The sequence below is a fragment of the Argiope bruennichi genome, chromosome 2 (assembly GCF_947563725.1).
Source record: "Argiope bruennichi chromosome 2, qqArgBrue1.1, whole genome shotgun sequence".
Classification (NCBI taxonomy): Eukaryota; Metazoa; Arthropoda; class Arachnida; order Araneae; family Araneidae; genus Argiope; species Argiope bruennichi.
This window is the reverse complement of record NC_079152.1, coordinates 102,029,141-102,056,137: the sequence shown is the minus strand read 5'-3', so window position 1 is coordinate 102,056,137 and position 26,997 is coordinate 102,029,141. Positions and strand designations below refer to the sequence as shown.

The 26,997-nt window shown below is 32.7% G+C and overlaps 1 protein-coding gene across 1 annotated transcript in view; it reads right to left on the bottom strand.

Annotated features, from left to right (window-relative positions):
* Positions 1-15,107: 15,107 nt before the first annotated feature.
* The window catches only part of LOC129961958 (uncharacterized), a 47,222-nt gene continuing 35,332 nt past the window's right edge, over positions 15,108-26,997 (bottom strand). Inside the window, exon 3 of the mRNA XM_056075608.1 lies at positions 15,108-21,087. Within this exon, the coding sequence (XP_055931583.1) occupies positions 15,979-21,000 (5,022 nt within the window). The 5' untranslated portion in view covers positions 21,001-21,087 and the 3' untranslated portion in view covers positions 15,108-15,978. The remainder of the gene's footprint in view (positions 21,088-26,997) is intronic.

Here is a 26,997-nt window from a genome sequence, read left to right as displayed (position 1 = left end):
TAAAATATCAAGCGAATTCTCTTATACAAATGATTTTATTGTTCTTAAAAGGTGAAAAGAGCAAAAACGTTTGAATTTTTTATAAGGCTATAACTCAACTTTATAAGGCTATAACTCAACTTTCTCGTACCGCGAATTGAAAAATGCACTAAAAATCAAATCCAACATCACCAAGACCAGATCAGATTCATAACGACATGCTTAAGAACTTCAATGAATTCTCTTTCCCAACAGTTTTACTTTTTTTCAATAGAATCTGGCATGAGAGGATTTTCCTACTTTCCTGGCTCAAAGCGATAGTTATAGCAACTCCTAAACCAGGAAAAGATAAACAAGAGTTGTTGTTTTGATAAAATAATTTTACGAACCTTTTAATAAGAACTTTTTTCAAAGTTGAATTTTCCACAAAGCTTAGATTTAAATGCTTTTCAAAAACAATAAACACGTATAATATCAAAGGAATCAAAGACGCACTTAATCAGCTTATTTAAAGCATATACCAAGATTCCGAAGTTGTGACATAATTGCCATTTCTACGTAATTCATTAGAGATTTATATAAAAAGGGATATTCTTCATGCGTTTGCTGAAATTTTGTGTATTTTGTTTGGACTAACCGAAATTGATAGAATGAGTCAGCAAAAATTTACTTTTACCAACTGTGAAATAAATGTTCATTTATTTTGTTTTTTAACAAAAAATCGAGAAACACATGTATATATATATACATGTGTTTAATATGTAACTAAATAATATATAATAGAATTTCGAATCCATTCGGCTAAATTAATATTTAACATATTTTGGTTTAAGTAGAATGCAGGTTCGAAGCAGTGAAGAGACTTGGTATCTTTAATTTCTTTTTATTCTATTGGTAGTGGCAGGCATGATATTTTACAAGAAGGCGCAGTGCGGTACAATCGCAGAAGTAAGAAAGAGGAGCGAAAAGGGACGAAACAAATGATTACTAGTCTTATATAATATAGGATTTCCAGCCACGTGCAGATGAAATACATATTTTGACCTCTGATAAGGGCAAAAGTATCACTTTCATTCGATACGTAGTACTGATGGCGCATTATTTTTACAAAGGGATTAATTAAACCGAAAGTGGAATTGGATCACGAAATAAGAGAATATTTTTAGAATGAAGTTGCTATGGGCTAAATTAAGATAAAATCTTGGAAATTAATTAAATTGATTTTTAATTCTGATTTCAAAAATTAAATTGAAATTAGAATTAAAATATCATTACACACACACACACACACACACATATATATATATATATATATAAACTGGGTGAGGGCATAAATTCATGCAAACTTCAAAAAATCATAATAAAAAAGTAATGCTCGAAAAAAATTGCGGTTTACGGGAATATGTTCAGAGAGCCTTTGATGTTTGTTATTTCCATTAAAAAATGTATTTAAAAATGATCGATAGATGGCACTCACACATCATATATATATATATATATATATATATATATATATATATATATATACACAGAGTTAGCAAGAAATAAAATACCCAATTCAAAGAGCTCTAAGATGCGTTCTATTGATCCAAATGAGATAAAACTTGAACTACAGATTATTGAGATGATGCGCTTTACATATATTAAATAAAAGATTTAGTACAAAAATTCACCGTTTAGTGGCGTTGTAATACACATAAAACCATTTGATATAGTTTATAATTGTTAAATAAAGTAAAATTAAAATTTCTCATTATGTCCTCCTTAATTTTCAAGAATATGCTCAAATCGGGGAACCATATTTTCTACAAATGACTGGAGTGAGTCTGCCAGTATATTAAGAATATGGCGCCGAATGTTGTCCTTCAGATTTGATATAGATGACGGCCTTTGACGGTAGATAATGTCCTTCAAATGACCCCACAACCAAAAGTTGCAAGAGGTGATGTCCCCCGAGGGAGGAGGCCATGCAATTGGGAAATGACAACAGATAACTCGTGCTTCTGTGAAATGCTGTATTAACAATCGCTTTACACGACGATATGAGGTGGTGCACCATCTTGCATGAAAATGATCCCTTGAAGGCATCCACGCTGTAGAAGGATTGGGATTACAAAATCCCTCAGCATATCATAATACCGTTATCCTGTGGCGCAACAGGTTTGGATTCCATTTGAAGTTATCTCTTCAAATAAATACCGTCCAATGATAAAGGTAGCTGTAAAACTACACCATACTGTCACTTTTTTAGGATGCAAGGGTTATTCCTTGGTAACGTGAGGGTTTTGCTCTGCCTAAATTCGATAGTTGTGGGTGTTAATTTACCCATTGAGGCAAAAGTGTCATCACTCCACAGAATGTTCCATGGCCAAATTGTGTCAACCACCATTCGAGCAAGGAACTGAAGTGCAGAAGTTTTACGAACCTCTAAGTCGCCGTCCTGCAACAGGTGTCCAGACTTTATTTTGTATGGATAAAAATGCAAAATCTGCCGTACGATTTTTCGTACAGTTAAATACGGCATATCCAGAACACGGGAAACAACTGGCAAACTCACACTATTATGCGGTGACTGACTGTTGACTTCAACGAGCGCGGTCGCAACATTATCGAAGCTGCGAGACGGGATTTTTTTTTCCGTCCTCTACCTGGAAGAATAGCATCATCTTGCGTAGGGCACCTGGAGACATTGGAACTCTTCGTATTGGCTTCATACAACGAAATTCCTTTAGATCTGCAACGGAATTTTGTTCATTCTGGTAGAACACTTTCACCAGTTGCGCTTTTTCTTGCAACATAGGCATGACGAACAGAGAAAAAAACTAATATTCGTGCAGAATCCGCCTTCTTTTCTTTCAAAGAAAAATGGTAATAGGCATGCGCTGAAACGCAAATTATGTTTCACATTTTCAATACATGCAAATAAATGCCATTTGTGTTACAGCGCCATCTATTGGAGAATTTCTGTACTAAATTTCTTTAATTAATAAATATAAAGCGTATGATTTGAGTTATCTTAAGTTCAAATTTTGTTTTATTTGGACCAATAGAACGCATTTTACAGCCCTCTTATTTTTTGCTAACCCTGTATATATATATATATAACTCAATGTGTGTGTGTGTTGGCGCTCAACAGGTCAGATCGTTCGACCTACAGCTACCAAATTTGGCACATGCATACCTTGGAGGTCGGGAATGTACACCTGGAGTCCCTTTTTTGAATTTTTTATTAGAATTTTAATTATTAATTAAAAACATTAATTATTAATTAAAACTTTTCCGCCAAAAAAATCTTTTCATTTTCCCACCGCCAAATGAGTAAGGCTTCAGTTTTTTCCCCACGCTAACAAGGATAGGCTTAACATATTTTCGGCCGATTATTTCAAATGATTCTGTTTATTTTCTTAGTGTTTGATGCATTCAAAATTAAATATTTTAAATTAATCGATCTTTCAGATTCATTTTGAAGTACTTTTAAATTAAAATAAAACAGAAAAAATGAAATTAAAAATTTCTAATCAGCGTAGCGTTACCCCAACTGTCGTAGAAAGTTCACGCATTTACGTTACCATAGCTGGCGTTGAAAATTCACGCATGCGCATTGTATTCTGGTTGTTGAGAACTAATTGGAACAGATGCGGACTTGATTTAAATTATTTTTAGGTTAGTTGTATGCTTTTGTAATTACATTGTATTTATGTTAGTCATATTTTTTATATATGCTTATTTTTAAGTACATCGTTTTTTAAGTAGTTTTTTTAAACCTGTTTTCGACCGATTATTTTAAACGATTCTGTTTATTTTCGTAGTGTTGGGTGCATTTAAAACTAAACATTGTTAATGAATGGATCTGCTCATGATGATCTGAGAAAATTTTGTTGAGAAATTCTTGAGATATTACATAAATTAAGAAATATATTCTTTAGTACCCATAAGGTTTAAATGCTCAGTGACTCGGTTTTCAGTAATCATATTATAAAAAAATGCTTTGTTTCAGCAAAAAATATTATTATTTTAATTGAAGATTAATCCTTTCCACTTTAATTTAAAGCTTAAATTATACGGGAGCTAACAGAAAATTAGAGAGATACATATTACGTTATGACTGACTGCCTGAATAATATTATGAGTGAATTATATGACTATCAAAATTTGAAGTTTTAAAATATTTTAATGAAGAAGCCTATAAAGTAGGAATGACATAAAATATTTAATTATTAAAATCTTAACGATTATTAAGATTGGCGAAACGGCTGGTCGCCAAAGGCAGCTAGTATATATATATATAAACAAAAGTGAAGTTTTCTTCTTGACATCTATTCACTGGTACCATCTTTTTTTTTAATTAGAAGGAAATATTTTTCGAGATGGATAGTTTCAAAATTGATACAAAGTGAATATCAGTAATTGTAGATGAAACAGAGATTTTTTTTTTTTTTTTTTTCATATGTGAAAATAATTTCTTGCTATTATGAAAATAATTTCTTGAATTAAACTTTGAGGGTTCCGAACAAAAAAAAAATAATACTTTAATAATCATAAATTTCAATATTTTATCTGAACAAATAATACAAAAATTATATATATCACTATCTGTTTAAAGAATTATCTGACGTTATCTACTCCACTCCTTTGATATCTAGCCCGATTTATCATTCATGTGAATCTGAATAATAATTAGTCAGTTGTTGTAATCGGAGACTAGCTGGTTTGTTGAAGATATTGGTTATTTTTAATCTCAGTGAAATCATTTAGATATAACTTCGTATCTATGATATCATAAAATTGCAAGAGAATAGAGATGTGCTATTTTAATTGTGTTACATATGCTCCGATATTGTGTGCGTGAACCGTTCCATTGGTGACCAGTCCCACGACTTCATGGCGCTATGTATATAAATAAAAATCTAAACGTTCGTTTGTTGAAAATCGGTAATCTCCGAAAGTTCTTCACCAATTGCTTTGAAATTTTGACACAAAGTTGAAATTCGAATACGGGCGGGATTTTAATATACTTATTACATAGAGATCAGATTTGTAACAGGTAAAAACATTTTTTTGTTTGCATTGCATAATGGCAATGCAAATGGACACAAATATGCGTGTCCAGCAACAAAACGATTGATAAGCTGAGATACCCTGATATCAATTGCCAGAAATTAGGAACGGAATGATGCCAGTTGATCTGACAGTATGAATTTCATTGCCTTATAACTTCTACATTTTAGTGATGTCAAAAGAAGAAGTGGTAGAAGAGGTATTCCCCAATCTCAAACAAATTACAAGAATCATGATTAGCTGAGTGAAAAAGTTATTCTTGCAGCCAAGAACAAAGACATTTATGAACTTAACAATATTATTTAGTTTAACCTTCAAATAGTGGCAGTCACATACAATTCCATCGACACTATTGAAGAAGCAGATGAAGCGGTTAATTATCGTACTGAATTTTTGAATTCATTTCATCTGGAAAGGATCAAATGTACTGCAATTGAGAAGCGGCGTGCCAATTATGTTGTGAAACATCTACCAACCAAAGCTTTGCAACGGCCGCGACTTGCAGTAAAAAAAAATTAATGAGCAGCAGTCTTGACAGGATCTTTCAAGTTGTAAAGATATCAGCATTCTTCGCATTCCTGCTATTCCAACTTAAGAGATTGCAATTCCCAATTCGAATGGCATTTGCAATCACCATCAATCAAGCTCATGATTAATCTTTAGAATAGTGCGGTTAAGATCTGGACATGAATTCTTCTCACATGGATACTTATATGTTGAGTGTTCTAAAGTCAGCAAACCAGACAATCTCTACATATGCACAGACAATGGAATAACAAAAATTTTATATACCCACAAGCATTGTAAAATTAATCATATTTGAAAAATGCGCTCTCTCTCTTTTTCTTTTGCCATTTCGGTGCAGCAAATTGGCAAAACTTCACTTCTATAGCTAACATCAATTCTGAAATAATTAAATTTTCTACGATCGAGGAAACATTAAATCATGCAATTTATATATTAATCGAAGCAGTGGATAATTCCATTCCAAAGACACTGGCATTTGAAGGGGGCAAAGCAAGCCTTGGTGGGATGCAAATTGCCGATTGGCATATAAAAGACAAAAAAAGGTCTGGAATATCTTCCGACGTTATCCTTCTTCGGAAAATTTTATCAGTTTAAAAAAAGCTGAAGCTGAATCCAAAAGGATACAAAGACGAAGTCGATGAACTTCATGGCAAAAATTTGTGTTTAGCATAACCTCTATAATATTTAGCCGTCAACTGTGGAGAAAAGTTAAAAAAAGCAACGAATGTTTATCATCTCAGTACTGTTTCTATTTTAATTAACCCTTAACTGGGGACGTGCGGTCCGTGAGACCGCTAGCGATGGATTTTCAGTCACCCTTATTCTATTTTTAGCTCAATTGAATGGATTGACCCTGTAGCTTCCTGTTTTGTGACCTTCAATACACGTGCACTTTTTCAACCGATTTCAGCGGATGCTTTTTTTTTAATAAATAATTCAGTTATTTCTTCACTTTTAAATAATGCAGAAAGCGATTTTAATAAGGATCATTGTACAGAAGAGTTTTTCGATGAAAGTTCGCATTCAACTGATTCTGATATGTATGTTCAAACATAATTAATTTTTCTAGTGATAATGTATTTTGAAAAATTTATAAAATATATTAATATACCATGAGATATACATATACAGAATTTATAAGTTGATTTTCATACTAGTTCTTAACCTGTATGTTTAAAATACCCTAGAAAACCGTGCTATGAAAGTTACACAAGCCGATACTAAAAGGGCCAATTTTACCCATTGATAATTTTTTATTTTTCATATAATCGTTGAATTTTACATTATTTTGTTTTCTATATACCTTCATATACTGTAAAAAATAAGTATGATTTAAAAAGTAAAAAGTAATGTGTTCTTTCAAGAATATTATTTAATTATTATAACATGTAATTATTGTAACATGTAATTTAAGAAGAAAATGTATGTTCTAACACATTTACTTTTTTCAATGATAATATATTTCAAAAAATTTCTAAAACATATCTATATATCAAGAAAAATATCTGCAAAATATATTGGCAGTTTTTCATACTAATACATTCATTAAAAAATTTAATTTGAGTGTAAATGAAATGCGGTCACGTTGACAGCACCTTCCCAGTTAAGTACTAAGATTTCCCCTCCCCAGTTAAGGGTTAATAGAGGGAACACAGCATCATCATTAAAGGATATTACAAATTGCATAGGTTCGACTCTAGCTTATACATCGAATAGTCAAAACTATCCCCTACCGTTTTTGAACTACAAAAATAATGCTGAAAAATAAAAATTAAATTTCAATTCTCTAGATAATTTTCCTTAAAACTGCAATCTTACTCTTTCGGAATTCCAATCATGCCTTGCCAGTGTCCATGTTTCATCTCTTGGCCCAGACAGTAATAGTTATTCTGTGATCCAACATTTAACAACGGATTCTCAAGAAAATTTATTACATCTACCAATCGTATTTGGCAAGAACATAATTTTTCGACTATGTGGCAACAGGCTATAATAATTCCCTTACTGAAACCAGGCTAAGATCCAAAGAGCCCTTTTAACTATCGTCCAATTGCTTTGACCTGTTGTCTCTGTAAATTGCTTGAAAGAATGATAAACCGCAAACTGATTCATTATTTGGAGGTACAAAATCTCCTTCAGCCATCCCAAAGTGGATTTAGGAGAGGTCGGACTACAACCGATAATTCACTTGTCCTTGAAAGAAATATTCGCTTTGTAGTTTTACAAAAAAAAAAAAAAAAAAAAAAAAAAACATTTTGTGGCCATTTTATTTGTCATTGAAAATGCTTATGATCGGACGTGGAGATACGTAATTTTAAAAGACTTATATGATCTTGGACTACAAGGAAATCTTCCTATTTTTATCAGATTTTTTTTAAAATTTAGTAAATCCGGGTCAAGATGGAAAATGAACTATCTGACTTTTTTATACAATAGTAAGGTGCCCTTCAAGGCAGTGTTTTAAGTGCGACTCTTTTTATTTTAAAAATTAATAATATTTTAAAACAACTTCCACTTTCTGTGAAAGGTTTTTTTTTATATGTTGACGACCTATATATCTCTTGTACAGGAATCCATTTGCATTGTACAGGAATGCATTAATTACATTCAGCGACAATTGCAAAATACAGCATCACACAGTGGTCCAACACTAACAGCTTTAATTTCTCAACATCGAAAACAGCTGGTGTCCATTTCTGCGGAAAACGCAATCTCCATGCCGATCCCGAACTAAATCTCAAAGGCGTGAAAATACCGTTTGGGGGAGCAAATTCGATTTTTGGGCTGGAAACTCAACTTTCTATCTCATGTGGAAACACTGCGGAAAAAGTGTGAAAAATCACTAAATATCTTAAAAGTTCTATAAACTACTGATTGGGGAACAGACAGAATTTCGATGCTTAAAGCATATAAAGCCACAGTACTCTCTAAACTAGATTATGGTTGTGAAATTTATGGATTTACAAGAAAAAATGTGTTATTAAAGCTGCATACAATTCATCACGCCGCTCTTCGACTCTGTTTAGGAACTTTTAAAATATCGCCTGTTAAGAGCCTATATGTCGAATGCTATGAGCCAGCTCTTGAATTAAGAAAGAAGATGCTATGTGTCAGTTATTATTTTAGAATAAAACCAAATGTGAATCACCTATTCCATACTTTTAAACTTTGCCCATTTTTAGTTCGACTGCAAGATGCCAGGAAATCCTTTTTACGAGAATTCATAATATCCTCGCAGAATTAAATTTACTGTATAACTATGTAGCCCCACAGCCGTTAAATAAAATCCCTACTTGGAAAATCCCCAATGTGCAATATTTGAATCCTTTTAAAACTTTTACTATTCTAACACAGCATATATTATTTATCAACAAAAAATTTTTGAACACAGGCATCATTATCAAGATTTTACACCAGCATACAGATGGATCAAGAGCTGCTGACCATGCATCTTTCGCTGTTATTTCCCCTGGAAAAGCGTTTTCTTATAGGCTTCATTCCTCTTGTTCAGTTTTTACAGTGGAGGTGATTGCTATTTTAGATGCATTACAGGACATTTCTCATGACTTGCAAAAACATTTTATTATCTATACTGATTCGTTAAGTGTTTTAATGTCACAAAAATCGTTTAATCCCAATCTTCATAATCATCCTTTGATTTTAAGTCTTAGATATTTTTAATAACTTGAATTCCCATGGTTTTACTTTGTTAGGTACGATCGCATGTGGGAATTTTAGGAAATGAGAAAGTGGACAAGACCACCAAACCAGCAACTGCTCCCATAAATATAATTTTACCAGCGAGTGACTTTAAAAAAACGACTTAAAAATTGGTTCTTTACTCAAAATGGCAAACAGGATGAGTGACATCTTGAGATAGAGAAAAAACTCCTCGCTGTCAAACCACTTTTACAATACGATAGAAATACTTTCACGATAGAAACGCAGATACCCTTTTAACATGCTTACGCATTAGTCATACTAGATTCACTCTTCTTCATCTTTTACTCGGAGAACGACCCCCAATGCGTTCACGATGCAACTGTCAAATGTCTATTCAGCATATTTTGATTGAATGATCACGTTTCAGTGTACAGCGCTTGTGTTTGTTTGTTTTCAAACATCTACAATTTCTTTGTCAACTTTACTGGGCAAAATCCCTCATGTTAGTTGTCGTGGCTGGTTCGTGAGTGCTTTGAATAAATAGGCAAATAGAAAACTTAACAAATTTATTTCAGATTCATTCGAGTTACTCTGCTCAGTAACTCCTTCTCCTCCAAGAGCAAACACTCGAATGACATCACTCTTTTAACTACACTCGCGCTAGTTGTCTAGCGCCATCTATGAACGTTTATTTCCTGACGCTTCAAAATCCAATCACTACATTAGTCTTTTTGATTTTTTTTTTAAATCCATAAAGCTATATTCAATTATTTAAAATGTTTATTTATTACTTTTTTTAAAATATCACTTATAAGCATTATTAATAAAATTTTATACTCTCAAATTGCTATGATTTTATCTCTCTGGTTGGCACAGCATAGTCAATATCTTGGCTTTTGTGCCAAAAAAAAAAAAAAACCGAAGCCATTTTGGTAGCAGATTGAGCAACAGCAGAGTGTGGTCGGCTAGTTAAAAATACATTGGCAGAAAAAAAAATCCCAACACCAAGAAGGACTTGTGCTAGATAAACAAAATTTGGTAGGAGTGTTTATACATCTAAAAGATAACATCGATTCAAATATCGCGCTTCCCGCACAAGTGTGGCGCTAGTAGTGCCACTCAGAATTTACATTTCAGGTTTGCTTTAAATGCGTGTTGTAAAGTTCGTGAGCGTTATTTATCTTTGAAATCTGACGTATTGAGTTGATGTTAGCCAAGAATGCCTTTAAGAAGACGAAGAAGCCCTTATCAACAGCTCTCCAAGTTTGAAAGAGGTCGTGTAATAGGGCTAAGAGAAGGTGGATTTTCTTCCCGCAATATTGCTGAAAGACTTGGTCGGAATGTATCCATTGTGAATGATTGTTGGGAGCAGTGGTCAAGGGATGGTACTGCCTCAAGAAGACCGGGTTCCGGACGGCCACGTGGCACTACTGAGAGAAAAGACCGCTATATTCGGCGTACGGCTGTGGCGCATCGTACTGCGTTTGCGGCAGAAATTCGAGCTGCAGTTGGTATCCCAGTGACACAACGAACTGTTAGAAATCGGTTACTTCAAGGACAACTCCGAGCCAGGCGCCCTGTAGCGTGCATTCCACTGACTACAAGCCATTGCCTTTTGCGACGCCAGTGGTGTCAAGCCAGAGCTGATTGGATGACGGAGTGGAGATCTGTTGTGTTTTCTGATGAAAGCAGGTTCTGCCTTGGTGCCAGTGATGGACGTGTGTTGGTCAGGAGAACATCAGCAATCAAACTGTCTGCAGCCTAGACACACTGGACCTACACATGGAGTCATGGTCTGGGGAAAAATTTCCTATGACAGCAGGAGCATTCTCGTGGTTATTCCAAATACACTGACTTCAAATTCGTACGCCAGTTTGGTAATTCTAATTTGGTAAATTATAAAACTTTTTTGACTCCTCCTCTCCATCTCTCTCTTTCATCTGATCCTCGTCAATTTCATCTCCTGCTTCTTTGTTTAGAATAAATGAGAGCTGAGCTAAAGTATCATTTTTTGGCCAACCATCATCTTCGCTGACAGATCACAGTCACTTTCATCAAAAGCAAGTAAAATTGCTTTAATTTCTTCTTCAATGTGTTCACGATTTCTTTTACTCATAATTAAGAAATAATAAGCGTTTCAATACAAAAATTACTCTGATAATCCAAAAACCCGATTCACAGTACGTAAAATAAAGAGTAGACATTCACAACTTAGGGGAAATTTTCAGAATGGCATTCAAAAAAGGAAAAAATACATCCGATCTTCTTTTTTTTTTTTTTTGTCTTTTAATGCTATTTTGAAAGCGGTAGTTTGTACTCGGTCTCAGAAATTCCGACAGTCCTTTCATGACAGAATAAGACGCTTGGAATGTAAACCGACTTCCATCTACAGTAACAAGAGTCGCTACACATTTTGTGAGAAAACTGCGATGGGAATAGGCCGAAGTGACAATGCAATAGTTTGTCTTTATATCATTGCAATAGTCTTAATACTGAAAAGAGCTTCTGATACTTATCCGAAAAATAAACAACATGTCGGTAAAAACAAAAGAACGAATAAAATATAAAGTAATATATTTTATTTTTAGCTTTCTTTCGTGCATAGATTTAAGACAAATTGAAAATTAGTAATAAATCATTGGCAGCGCTTTTAAGAAAATAGGCAGAAATTTGCTACTACATTACTTGCGAATAAAATTTAAGCTCATGATACTGTATTTGAAAGTTAAGCGTTTTAATGTAGCACGTTTAGATGTTGCATTTAAATTAATTATCAACATTTTCTTATTGAAAATGTTGTTTTTTCTCCTGAGAATTAACCAGCAGCTGTTTTTAAAATTATTAATATGATTCCTATCATTTATTTTAGCCAGCCAAAAAGCTTATTTTTGGCTTTATAAAAAAAACCTTATTTGAACAGCTTTAACATAAAAAATACATTAGCTCATTTCAAGTATCAGTTTGTGGAATGTATATACATATAGAAAGAATTAAACATTATTGATATCCATTTAAATTTGAATTTAAAGCCCTTTCTATGTATTTTTTTCATTTTGTTAAATAAAGTTAAAACGTAAGAGATATAAAGATTAAATCCTCATAAAATAAAAAATTATAATTTATTTTATTAGATTAAATTTGTATTATGCACATCAGAGTTATAATTTTTATAAATGTCTTCCGTGTGGGAAAATTATAAACGTATTCCTTTTAATAAATACATTTTTAAAGCAAATTTCTCACACTTTATATTTATTATATTCAACACTCGTTTGAAACGTGGTAAGGTCATCAGCATTTTTCTCAAGGAAGTTTCGTTTCGTTATCAGAGACAAGGAGTATCTTTCTCATTCATAGTGAGTTGATTACCATTTGGCGTACATTGTAAAATCGCCAAATCTTACATGCAAAGATAAAGTTTATAATGTGGTAGTCTTTCTTGACACTTGAGCGGAAAGGGGGAAATTTATCGAGCGCAAGTGACATAGAACCAAATTCTCAAACCGCCCGGTTGGAATTGAGAGGGTTAAAACTGGAATGGACTTTCGGGCAACAATGTAATCGATTATTGGAAATTTGGCAAAAAATATTTTTAAAAAATGCCAAATTTCTGCAAAATTTGGCAAGATTATTGTTATCATAAAATAGATAATTTTTTAAATTTTGAAACGGCGTAGAATTCATTTTTGAGTAATTATATTTCTGAAAGCTATCGCAGAAAAATGTTAAAATTCAATATAATTATTAACTAATTGAAATTAAAAATACCTCGCTCCGATATGCACGTTCCCATCCTCTAAAAAGTGCCAAATCATGTAGCTGTAAACAGTCTGTGCCCTGCTGAGCGCCAATTTGTCTGAATATTACTTTCATCTTTATTAATACAGAAGCTTGCATTTCCTCCCGAAGCATTTATGGATATGCGAGAGTATTTATGGAAACGTATTGGATAGCGCCATTTCTTTTTTCCCATTCAGGGTTTTTTCTTCTTTTTTGTGTATGACTGTGCATTTTTTTTTTTTTTTTTTTTTTTTCTCTAAGTCGATAAATTCTTTCAATTCGATTTTTATAATTAGTCGGAAAAATTTCTAATTTCCTTTCAGCATTATTTTTATTTCGTACAAGGTGCCTTGTGCGACCATCTAGTTCACTGGGATTAATGCTCGCTGAAATTTTCAATTAAATATTTTATGCGACTTGGTGTCTTAATAGCAATAGCTTCAGCAAACCATTTTTAAGTTTCAAATTTATATAGTCATATAACTCATACAATTAAAAAAAGCCTTAAGCCGTTCACTTCATTGTACTATGCATCTTTAATTTTCAATTAGTTCCTTTAAGTGAATTTAAAGTGGAAATGATTTAATTTCAATAAATACAAAAACTTTTTTTTTTTTTTTTTTTGCTGAAACCAAGCATTTATTATTATTATTATTATTTTAATATGAGCATAGAAAACAGAAACGTTCAACACTGAAGTCTTATGTACACTACCGAATATTTTTCGTAATTTATGCAATATATGAAAGAATTATTCAATTAAAATTTCTCTTGATTCACCTTAAAATTCAGTTTTTAGTTTTAATTTAAAAATGATTTAAATGACATAAGTAATATTTTATTTTTGTCAATAAATATGCTTAAAAAATTTATGAAATCTAAATATGCAGTCCTTAGGTCCTACAGAATCATATTCTGCAAAATATTCTTGATACTCCAAATTTTTATGAAGTTTTGAATATTACAATTTTAGAACAATCACTGACTGAAATTAGATCTAACATTGTGACAGTGCATGTGCTCTTCAACTCAGTCTGAGATTTTGTGGAACTTTAGTGGAAAAACATAATGGGGGGGGGGATGCTTTTCGAGGCTGTGATTTGGTCAAGTGACTGCAAGGAGTGGGGTGGAGTGAAGAATAAAGTTATGAGACGAGATGATTTGCTAAGAATTACTGGAGAAGAATTCACTTTAGTTTATTCTCACATTATGATGAGTTGAGTGGCAGAGAACAATCGACACTTTCATAATCTTAGCCCAATCAGCCTTAGAGAAATTATGATCGGCGTATTTTTTTGACAGTTGATAAAGAGGTCTAAAACGCATATTTTTATAAGATAGTCATATTTAAATTTTCATAACTCTCAGTTTTAGTCGCCATTTGCCTTTGGCGACCAGCTGGTTTAAGAATATTGGTTACATTTAATTTTCTTTAAATCGCATAGATGTAACTTCCATGTCCAAGATTCTGTCAAATTATCAATAAATCACGCCGATAATTTTTCTTTTATGTAACAATTCTACAATATTTTAAATATCTTTATCACTTTTTGTATAAATTTATTAATTTTATTGCTCATTTAATCATACTTATTTTATTTATCGGCGTGCATGTTTGGCAGAATTCATTATTTAATGAAGCTCAGTTTTTAAAAAATTCCAAATGTGAGTATCATATGATTTCTTTTTATGTTAGTGGATCACTATTTGTTTTATATCGATTTTAAAAAGTTTTTTTTTTTATTTGACTTTACTAAACATATATGGACAGAGAAGATACTGCAAGGAAACAAAACTTTTAATGTTACGACATATTTACATCTTAAATATACTATAAATAACAGTTTTAGTAATTAGAAACAATTATTAACATTTTTCAATAACATGAAATGTAGAAAAAAAATCTAAAATGTAACTACATTATAATCCAAGAAATCTGACATAAGAGAAAGAGACACATCAAAAGCATGCACCATAAAAAAATGTTAACTAATAACATCATAATTAGTAAAAGTTTGAAAAAAAAAACTCAAACATTTATTTACCATTTTCAATATTTATTCTTTTATAGAAAAAAATAGATTTAATAAATTCTCTAATTTAATTTCGAATACCATCAAGATTTAACGTTTAAGAATAAAATCCTTAGAAAACTTAATCTTATCTACAGTTTGTAGAAATTTTCGATAAAATCCGTAGTAATTATGGAGAAAGAAAAAAGAAAAAGAAGAAGAAGGGGAAAAAAAAAAAAACTCAGTGCATTAATTTTTTTTTTCGAAGAATCGAAAAACAACACAGGATTGCAGATGTGTCATGCAGAAGAAATCTAAAATCATTACAACTGTGTCGATTCATTGACCTAAACTATACACACAGATTCATATGAAAAAGCCTTTTAGATTAAAAAATAAGTTGTGTTTTCTGATTTTTACAAAACCCAAACCATTTAAATATTAATATTAAAAAATTCTGGTTAACAAATAGGTTTTTAATTTTTCTGTTAAGAATAGGATTAGCTTAAAAAATGTCTTAAATGTTTTTTTTTTCTTTCATGCAAAATTATTAATTAGTAGCAAATTAAAATTTTCATTTAAAAAAAGAATTTCATCTCAAACGGCATAAAATACATGAGATTTTGATAATCTCCAAAATATGATATGATGTGTTTACACAATTGCAGTCAATTGAATAAATACATTTTTTAAAAATTTCGCATTAAATAAATATTTACATTTTTAATACAATACTGTATAAAAAGTTTTTTTTAGCAGTGGTAAATGGCAGCACATGCTGTTAAAAATAGGACCGTTGAAGATATGAAAGCCGCGAAATGAGCTTAGATTGGCCCTTTTTTAGGAGAATTGTTTGTTTCACTTTCTTTTATTTTTCTTTAACTTCATCCCTCATTTAACTCACTTCTGCCATTTAATTCTGACATCTGCAACAGGATCTGAGAAGTATCCTTTTCTATCACTTTCTGTTCATCAATCTTTGTAGGTAAGTGCGACGACGACGTGTCTTTGGAGCAGGAATTTCAGAAAGGGGAAGAGGTTTAAAAGATTGAAATGCTTCTTTTGCTTTAGCTCGAACTATAATTGCACATGACACACAACCTTGTCCATCGCAATATTCTTTGGACAAATTATCATCACTTTCACTTTCACTTTCACTATTACGTCTTTCACCAAGCGAGGATGCAGTAATAGCAGGTGAAGAATTATTCTTTTCTTCTGAAGTGGTATGAACGGATTCATGGTAAGAGGTTAAATTGGGAGATGCAACATTAGAGGACATTTCAGTTGCAATGACACGAGCTGAGGTCTCCGGAATCCACCCAACTAATTTGTTATAAATAGAACTATATACATTAAGAACATTCTCATGTATATTGATTTCTCCAAGCGACGAGTCTCCACTCTTTTGCGGAGAACCAGGGACTGAACCTATGTTAGAGCTCAAATGGGCTTCGTAGAATGTTTTGGTTTCAGTAGCAGATGCCACATTTTCTGTTGCGTTATTAAGTAAAGGAATGTCATTCGTGGAAACTGGTAAGGGATTCAAATCAGTGGTGTTCTTTGTGGAAGAACAATTTCTTTCTTGCGCATTCCTATGATTAGAACCCGTATCGGAAATGGAACAGGAAAATGCAACACCGTCATTGTTTTGAGTTTTTGCTACAGATACCTCACTCGGTTCCCTAGATGGAATAAGATCTTGATTCTCAACAAGTTGAATGCACTCTTCAGTAGCAGATGTAACATTTTCTGATGAGTTAAGTAACTGAATGTCATTCGTGGAAACTGGTAAGGGATTCAAACCAGTGGTGTTCTTTGTGGAAGAACAATCTCTTTCTTGTGCATTACTATGGTTAGAACCTGTATCGGAAATGGAACAGGAAAACGCAACACCGTAATTTTTTTCAGTTTTTGCTAAAGATATCTCATTCGGTTCCCTAGACGGAGTAAGATCTTGATTCTCAACAAGTTGTATGCACTCTTCCAAAAGTCTTTCAATCGCACTTTTTTCACTGGGAGTATGACCAGATTTTGCGTCGGCAGTCTTTTCAAAATCTGAAATCCAAATTTCGCTGCTAATTGCAGACATTTTATTTTCAGCGTGAAGACTGACAGATCTGTCGTTACTTATGATAATTTCAGTTTCTGAGAAAGTTTTCTTTTCGATATCAGATGCAAGAATTGTCTTTTGTTTAATCTCGCTGTGCTCACCAAAACTTATTTCTTGTATATTATCACTACCTTCCGTGTTTCTTTCATTGGCAGGCATACATTCTATCGATGAAACTGTATTCCGCACGCTTTCACATAGGCTTTCCTGCTGTTCGTTCGTTTCCTGCTGTATTTTTAAATCAACATCATATTCACTCGAATGTTTCTGAGTATTATGGTATTTTTTAAGGCTCTTCACAGTAGTTTCAGGAGTTTCTACTTCTAAATTAATAAAACGAGCATCTTCAGATGAGGAAGTTTGTTTTGAACATGAGATTTCCTGTTGTTCATTACCGTTCAAATCAATGTGATTGCCGCACTCACTCGGAAGTTTTGCCGTTTCATCATCTTTTTCAAAATTATTTACAGATATTTCACTAGCATTAGATTCTGATTCTTCATCAATTATTACGTAAGTATCAGTATCACTGGAATCATCAAGAAATGAAATCGTATTATGCTTTTGCCCAGACCCAAAATTTACATGCTGTTCACTAACTTCCAAATAAGCATCAACTCCAAATTCATTCGAAGATTCTTGAGTCTCGTCTTTCTTTTTCAGGTTCTTTACAATCTCCTCAGTTTTATTAGAAGCTGGTACTTCATCGGCTAATAAATTAGCAGCATTAGTATCAACTCCAAATTCATTCGAAGATTCTTGAGTCTCGTTTTTCTTTTTCAGGTTCTTTACTATCTCCTCGGTTTTATTAGAAGCTAGTACTTCATCAGCTAATAAATTAGCAGCATTAGTATCAACTCCAAATTCATTCGAAGATTTTTGAGTCTCGTCTTTCTTTTTCAGGTTCTTTACAATCTCCTCAGTTTTATTAGACTCTGATTCTTCATCGACTAATAAATTAGTAGTATTAGTATGAAAACCAACTTCATTCAAAGATTTTTGAGTCTCGTCTTTCTTTTTCAGGTTCTTTACAATCTCCTCAGTTTTATTAGACTCTGGTACTTCATCGGCTAATAAATTAGTAGTATTAGTATCAACTCCAAATTCATTCGAAGATTTTTGAGTCTCGTCTTTCTTTTTCAGGTTCTTTACAATCTCCTCAGTTTTATTAGACTCTGGTACTTCGTTGACTAATAAATCAGTAGTATTAGTATCAACTCCAAATTCATTCGAAGATTCTTGAGTCTCGTCTTTCTTTTTCAGGTTCTTTACAATCTCCTCAGTTTTATTAGACTCTGATTCTTCATCGACTAATAAATTAGTAGTATTAGTATCAAATCCAACTTCATTCCAAGATTTTTGAGTCTCGTCTTTCTTTTTCAGGTTCTTTACAATCTCCTCAGTTTTATTAGACTCTGGTACTTCATCGGCTAATAAATTAGTAGTATTAGTATCAACTCCAAATTCATTCGAAGATTTTTGAGTCTCGTCTTTCTTTTTCAGGTTCTTTACAATCTCCTCAGTTTTATTAGACTCTGGTACTTCGTTGACTAATAAATCAGTACTATTAGTATCAACTCCAAATTCATTCGAAGATTCTTGAGTCTCGTCTTTCTTTTTCAGGTTCTTTACAATCTCCTCGGTTTTATTAGAAGCTGGTACTTCATCGGCTAATATTTTCGCAGCATTAGTATCAACTCCAAATTCATTCGAAGATTCTTGAGTCTTTGCTTTCTTTTTCAGGTTCTTAACAATCTCCTCAATTTTATTAGACACTGATACTTCATAGACTAATAAATTAGTAGTATTAGTATCAACTCCAAATTCATTCGAAGATTTTTGAGTCTCGTCTTTCTTTTTCAGGTTCTTTACAATCTCCTCAGTTTTATTAGACTCTGGTACTTCGTTGACTAATAAATCAGTAGTATTAGTATCAACTCCAAATTCATTCGAAGATTCTTGAGTCTCGTCTTTCTTTTTCAGGTTCTTTACAATCTCCTCAGTTTTATTAGACTCTGATTCTTCATCGACTAATAAATTAGTAGTATTAGTATCAAATCCAACTTCATTCCAAGATTTTTGAGTCTCGTCTTTCTTTTTCAGGTTCTTTACAATCTCCTCAGTTTTATTAGACTCTGGTACTTCATCGGCTAATAAATTAGTAGTATTAGTATCAACTCCAAATTCATTCGAAGATTCTTGAGTCTCGTCTTTCTTTTTCAGGTTCTTTACAATCTCCTCGGTTTTATTAGAAGCTGGTACTTCATCGGCTAATATTTTCGCAGCATTGGTATCAACTCCAAATTCATTCGAAGATTTTTGAGTCTCTGCTTTCTTTTTCAGGTTCTTTACAATCTCCTCAATTTTATTAGACACTGATACTTCATCGACTAATAAATTAGTAGCATTGACATTTTTATTAGTATCATGATTCTCTGAAAACTTTTTGGTGATGTCTTTTTGTAGTGTCATATTGCTAGATTGCAAGTTTGTCGAAATTTTACATTCTCTCTCACTAGTGGAAATTTCGGATTGATTTGGATCAGTATTACTGATTTCTTTTTCAAGTATAGGAGTTTCAGAGCCTTTTCCTTTTGAACTAATCTGAATATGCTCCTTTTCGTTGGTAATTTCCTTAACGGAAATAGATGCATTCTCTTTTATCGATTTAGCTGCTTTCACTTTTTCATCAATCAAATTCGGAATGGGTAGTTTGAGGACTTTTTCCTGATTGGAACTTTCATCAGCTTGAACTTTTCGCTTTCTCATCATCCTATTTTCATATGACTTTCGAATCTCATCTATCACAGATTGCTCTGCTTCCATCGCTGCACGTTTTATCATTTCCCATTGACCTTCCAGCGAAACCTCTTTCACTTTTAATGCACTTTTGGCAATCCATTCTACTAATTTTTTGTTTACATCATATTGAAGATCATGAGCATTCTGCAGAATTAATTCTTGTTTAAGATCTCTCTGTAAGAGTTCATATAAAATGTTGCTTCTCTCAATTCCTCTTAAAGCAATTAAATACTTTCTAAATGCATTGAAATAAAAGTGATGGCCTAAGCAGAAGCCTGATTTATCTTTTATTGACGTGGCTTCTCCCTTTTTGAAACGTATTAATAAAGCTCCGTTTGGTCTTTCTTCCTTAAATTTGCTACTATCCTCCTCTTCAGGTGCTCTGTCTTCTTGCTCGGATAGTTCCATTGTTGAATCATTCTTTAATTTGCTAACGTGTCTTTGAGTATAGCATGGTCTGTGTTTCTGTTTCCTTCGCTTATTTTCCTGTCTAGAACGTCTGAATTTTCGAGATATGTGTGCTTCTGAGTCAGTTTTATTCATTGTTGTTTCCCCCTGCTTCGTTAACGCTTCAAGCAAAGAAGCATTTTGATTCGATGGTGCATTAACGATCTCACTATCTCCTTTCGAAATAGAAGGCAGATGGTACTCTACTTCCTCTTCTCTTTTTTTACGAACCTCTATTTCCATCGTTTCTTCTCGCAACTGAGATTCCGACAATCTTTCTAACAAAACGTGGCAGTGCTTCGTAAATGGCATTTCTTTTTCTTTGGAATCAGCTTTATTCACTACAGTTTTTCTCTGCCTCAATGACGATCTAATCGGCGAAGCACTTTCAGTTGATGATGCGTTAATTCTTCTTCCTTTAGAAGTAGAAGGCGAATGGCGCTCTAATTCCTCTTTTTCTTTTCCACTCGCTGTTTTAGTGGTTTTATCTTCCAGATTCAGTAACTCAGATTCAGGCAACTTTTCGACCAAAACACGGCAGTCCTTTGCAAGTAGCATTTCTTCTTCGAAATTGTCCCTCTTCCCTTTCGAAGTTGTATTTCTTTTTTTAAGACTCATAATTTTTCTTGGGTAAGTGCAGCTTACTAACAGAGAAGTATATTCCTAACTGGCTGTAGAATTTTCTTATATGAATTCAAAAGACATCTGAAAAAGTAATTTATAAAAAAGAATTAATGTCTATAAAACATAAATTAATCTTCGAACCGCGTATTGAATAAATTGTCATAGAACTACCCTTTTTTAAGATGAGGAAATAAAATACATAAAAGTAAATAATAATATTTTTTTATAAATATGATAAACCATTAGCAATTCGCATACACCATGTTCATACATAATATAAAATGCCTGCAAAATTGAGGCTATCATTCGATAAAATTAATTTCAGCTAAAACAGTTTTGAAAAATTTTATTATTAAATTTCTATGATTTAGTAGCATAAAATTTCAAAGAAACACTACCACAAAACACACGTATAAATACAAAACATAGCAATTTTATTATTATTATTTTTTAAATATAGCAAGAATATTTATATGGAAATATAGAAAACGCTGTTCTGATAGCCATCAAACTAATTTGTTTGTACGTCATATGTGCATCGACTTATCACATTTTTAAGCTTTTCAACAAGAATGAAGATGTTCTTTCTCTCTCTCTCTCTGTGTCTTAAGCTTACGTTTTCTAAATTCTACTGTTAAGTAAATCTGCACTTTAGTTGCGCTTTAATCATCAACAGAAATTGTTTCATGAAAACTATGTATTTCAAAATTGTTGCTCGGAATAGTTGTTAGAACGTTGTTTAACAGCGCTTTATTTAGAGCTCTAAAGTTGGTTGACAATAATTATAAGAAATTAGAGGACATAATGCATTTCATGTAGGATTGCTTTTATTAGAGCATTATTCTTCATTTTCATATTTTCTAGTTTCCATTTTCGAATACTATTGAACTTGTTTACTTCTGTGTCCTAGCATCATTAAAGTATCGAATAACTGTTTTTCAATCTTAAGCTAAATTGCATCAGACATTCTATTCGATATGAAAATTATGCAGAATCCATTAACATCTTAAAAATTCTATAAGTTCCCGGTTAATTCAGCAAGACGGCTAATTCACAAAATGGAAAGTGTCATCTGATTAGAAGTGAAAACAAAATAGTTAAAGGATTCAACGACAGAATACACATGGTTTTCATCCACTATCTCCAACATTGGTTACTGAAACATCTGTAACATTTCTTAACGACATATTATATATAACGTAGCATGGATAAATCATTGAAGAATATATATTTCCAAAGAATTTTAACGAATTAAAATAGATATTTTTAAACATTATTTAATAAGCATTTGTCATTAATATATAAATGAAATAATTTTTAAAAAAGTCCTGTAACACAATTTTATTCATCAAACAAATTAACACTATCTTCCATTAGCAATTTTTTTATTAAATAGAAAACACTTTTTTTAAAGTCATTATTCAGCATAACATCATTACAAACTCTCTTATAAATTTCTGTAATAAAGAGCGACTCCAGTGTTTTAAAGTATTCATGCTAAAAATAAGATTCCATGTTTTTTTTCTTCCTAACTCTGCTGAAAATTCGTCCGCTACCGGCATTGCTGAGAGCGAGAATTCGCAAGAAAGGTTTTTCATTCTTTTTTTTTTCCATTTGTAATTTTTTCTTATATATCCGTAACTCCGTAGCTTTCATCTGATTTCCGTAACAACTACAGAAATTACGAAGCTACTGAAGGGTATGTCTTTTGACAAGTCAATGTATACAAATAAAGTTTCAAATGATAGATACAATTGACAAATATAATTTTCTTTTTCATTTCCATACGATAATTACGAAATATTAATTTTTGGCGTGAATCTAGCATTTTTACAACATATATCGTGTCATCCTTGGCGAATTTTTTGGCAATTTATCTCTGACATGGGATTAATAGTATCTGAAAATCGAATTCGTCATTTAGATATGCTTTTTCCAACCGACTGAAACAAAGATTTGACACAAGACTGCATTTGTAGTCACAAGACCCCATACCTAATTTCATATATTTAAGTCACTGATTTTTGAACTACCACGTTTACATATTTCTGAAAGTACAGACCGACCGACAGCCTATATCTGCGGTTTTGGCTCAAAATTTGACAGGTGACTACACTAAAGATGTTAAATCTGTGTACCGAATCATATCTATCCAATTTTTTTCATTTTGTAATTATCATATTAACTTATATTCGATCAGTCGTACTTCGTCTGAACAGATTTAACTCAAAAGTTGATATAAATCTGCAAATTTTGTGTAAATACTGTATACCAAATTTCAGCCGTATATCTCAAAGCGGATTTGAGTTACCTTTGTCACAGATAGACAGACGGACGTTTTCCAAAAATGTGCTTTTCGAACTCAAAAAAGTCTGAAACATAAAGATTCGTCAACATCTCGGTTTTTTTTTTTTTTTTTTTTTTTTTTTTATATACTACGTATACAAGAAAGTAAAAATTCCGGTCGAAAAGCAGGGGAGGGAGAAAGTGATAGAAAATATATCCTTTTTTCTAGTTTAAGTAGGTAAATAACGAAGCCACTGCAGCATCGACGAAATAAGAATAAAAAAATTTAAACAAACATTGCGATTTTTTTATTCATGAATTAGCTGTTTTATCCACAGCTCCACTTGCATTTAACTGCTCTATACGTATGTACGAAAAGGTGGAACAAACAGACTTTTTAACTTGTAAAGTTTTCCTAATCAATCTCAAACAGTTTTAATCTAATTAATTACTATTTTAAAAATTCCAGATAGAAAATTTTTAGTGTCAGCATTTGGCGTTATATATAAACATTTCTTTGCGCCTACCAGCTTCTAGAATCTATTGAGTTTGAAATTCATAGTAGTGTTTTTAAGAGATTAAATTTTAACGTAAAAGATTAACAACATCAAGAGAAGATACCTTAAAGATTCTTCAGTTCAGATACTTAACTATGTCTTTCCTTTCTCGTTTACGTAGTATACAGCATGTAGGTGTACTTTCACAGAATAGTATTATGGCTAATTCGAATATGCCCAATACAGAGAAGAGATAATCTTACATCGGCATTACGTACAGGCAAAATTGATCACAAATCAAAAAAGGTTTAATAAAATGTAATTTATTCTGGATCTGCAGATTCCATGTTTCCTGCTACGGAGAAAAAATTTGAATTGCAATAGATTTCTTTACATCACAGTAGGGTATTCTGTACTGAAAAGAAAAAAAAAAAAAAAGAAAAAAAAAAAAGGCAATTTTTGCAGCATGATATTCCTGCTCATTACCACATTACCAATAATTCCCACATGACTAGGAATCCAGCAAAATAAATATTAAAATCCTTGTTTTGGAGAGTTTTCAGAAGTCACAAGATTTCAACAGCAATTGAATGCATATGAGAATTAAAATGAGAGAGGATTTCGAAAGGATTCATACTATCCGTATATATAAAAATTGTCGCTGGGTTGAAATCGAGATATTCTAAAAAGCATGAAAAATCTCCACTCACTTGGCAGACAAAACTGGAAAGGTCATATGCAGACGGGACTGCTTTCATCGAAATCAAAGACAATTCCACAACCAAAATGCCCGATTGACTTTGAACCGTCACTGAGAGCTTGATTAAGGCAGGGCATAAGGGGCAGTTGACCCGGGCCCCACCTCAGATGGGGCCCCAAATTGAATAGAAAGTTTATTTTACGTTTTCTTCTTCAGGAATGAAGTTCATTTCATCATTACTAAAGTAATAAAAAAGGGGCACCCAAAAAAATTTTGCCCCGGGCCCCAATTAGGCTAAATCGGGCCCTTTCGTCAATAAAGATAGGCACAAAAGAAGAATACCGATAGTGATTGAATCAGGAAGGTTGCTAGAAAATCGCTGTAACAGTCTTTTATGAAACCTGAGAAAGGATTAAAATAATAATAATAATAATAATAACTTGGGAATATCCTATCCCATTTGGAAATCAGCAGGCTATATTTCATGAAACCAGATCCTTGAATTTTGGATTGTGCTTTTCATTCTCTCACAAAAAGGAAGAATGTGAGTAGAACGAGCATGATAAATTCTGCGGACAGCAACAGGGAGAGACATATGAGCCACGGGATGTTGTGGGAGAAACTATATTCGGAAATAATATTGAATGCAAATTTTTTAACTTCGCAGGTCCAAGGGCAATTAACTGATGGCAAATAACATAAAGTCCCTCCACTTAGCGAAAAACTCTTGAACAAATACGTAGAGTACAGTGATGTACGATATCCAATCGAAGGAGAACAGAAAACAAGTCTGAGATAAATACAAAACATCCGTGATCAATCCAAGATGAAACGACGGCTTTTAATAAACAGATTAAGAAGGTACGATCACCACCCCAAGATGTGCGAGTGTATATTAAGGATATATAGGGACTTCTCATATCTTTTTCGAGGTATAAGATATGTGGAAGGAAATATATGGAGAGTAAAAAAAAATAGTTTCCGCATTCCAGAATCGTGAGTGAGTTTCGTTTTTGGAAGCTATGACTATGATCTTTTATTCTTGCAATCTTTAGAGTTCAGCATTTTTTAGATTGGACAAAAATAGCTAAAAAATTTAAAATTCCCATTTTTTTCTTTTTTATTATGAAAATTTTCAAATTTCTCTGTATTTTTCCATCTTTTTTTATGCAATTTTCCAATCACCTGCCTTTTTCCGGTTTTCCCGGTTGAGTGGCAACTCTGTCAAACTATCCCATAAAAATCTTTGTGAAGAGAATGAAACGACACTATTTCTGAATATTATAAACAAAAAATATCGAGATAATTGAAAGAAACAAAGCCACAAATAAGGAACAACAAGATTTCATTAAGATTTTTTCATAATTTAACATCTGACTCTAATAGGACAAATATATTCCACTAACCTTTTAAAATAAGTTTAAATTAGCCGCCTTTAACGACCGGCTTGCTTGCCCAGATTATTGACTTTTTAGGCAATGAAGCGATTAATATGAAATTATTTTTTTAAAAATTGAACGTTTTATTTGATACGACTGAAAAACATGAATTTAATTCTATAAATTATTGGAGTGCAAATTAAAAATGCATTTACTACGAAAAAAAAGCGAAAGTGCAAATCCTACATCGGAGGAATGTACAGGTGGTTATCAAAATAATGGAAAACCTTAGATTTATAAAGAATCCTTTATTAGTAAATGTAGGACCGCCTTTGGCATATAATATAATATAGCCTAGGAATCGATTCGTACAAATGTTGAATAGTGTTTAGAGGAATATTGTATCATTCTTCCTGGAGATATTGTGAAAGTTCTGGGAGAGATGCCGGTGCAGGATATCGATTCCGTATTGAACGCTTTAAAATAGACCATAATGGTTCGATTATATTGAGGTCGGGTGACTGTGTGGGCCAAGGAACATGCTTAACTTCATCCTCGTGTTCATCGCACCGTGCTTGGACAAGTTTCGCTGCATGGATAAATTATGCATGGATAGATGGATGCATTATCATCCTGGAAAATTCCCTTTCTTGCAGGAAACAAAGTTTGCATCATAGGATGGACCTGGACAGCTAAAATTCAGCTGGACAGCTTCTCCCCAGTGATCTTTCCTTTCAGGGTTACAACTGGTCCAGCAGAAAATCACGACATGGCTGCCCATATCATGACAGCTCCATGCTTACAGTTGGAAGGAGACAATCCCGATCATACGTTTGTGCAGGTGTCCTCCAAACGTGCACCCGTCCTTTGTAGGGAAAAGTGTGAAACACGATTCGTCAGACCATATAATTTTCTTCCACTATTACCTGCAGAAACGCATAAAAGCTCGGATGTTTCGGTCACACTTGCTCCAGCTATACAGGGTCTTACAATTTGGTCGCTTTGAAAATCTGAGAGGTCCGACATTTTATGGTTTAGAAAAAAAATCCAAGAAAACAAAACTTCAACAAAGCTAACACATACTACCAGAAAACTTACATTGCTATTTGTAAAAAAAAAAAAAAAAAAA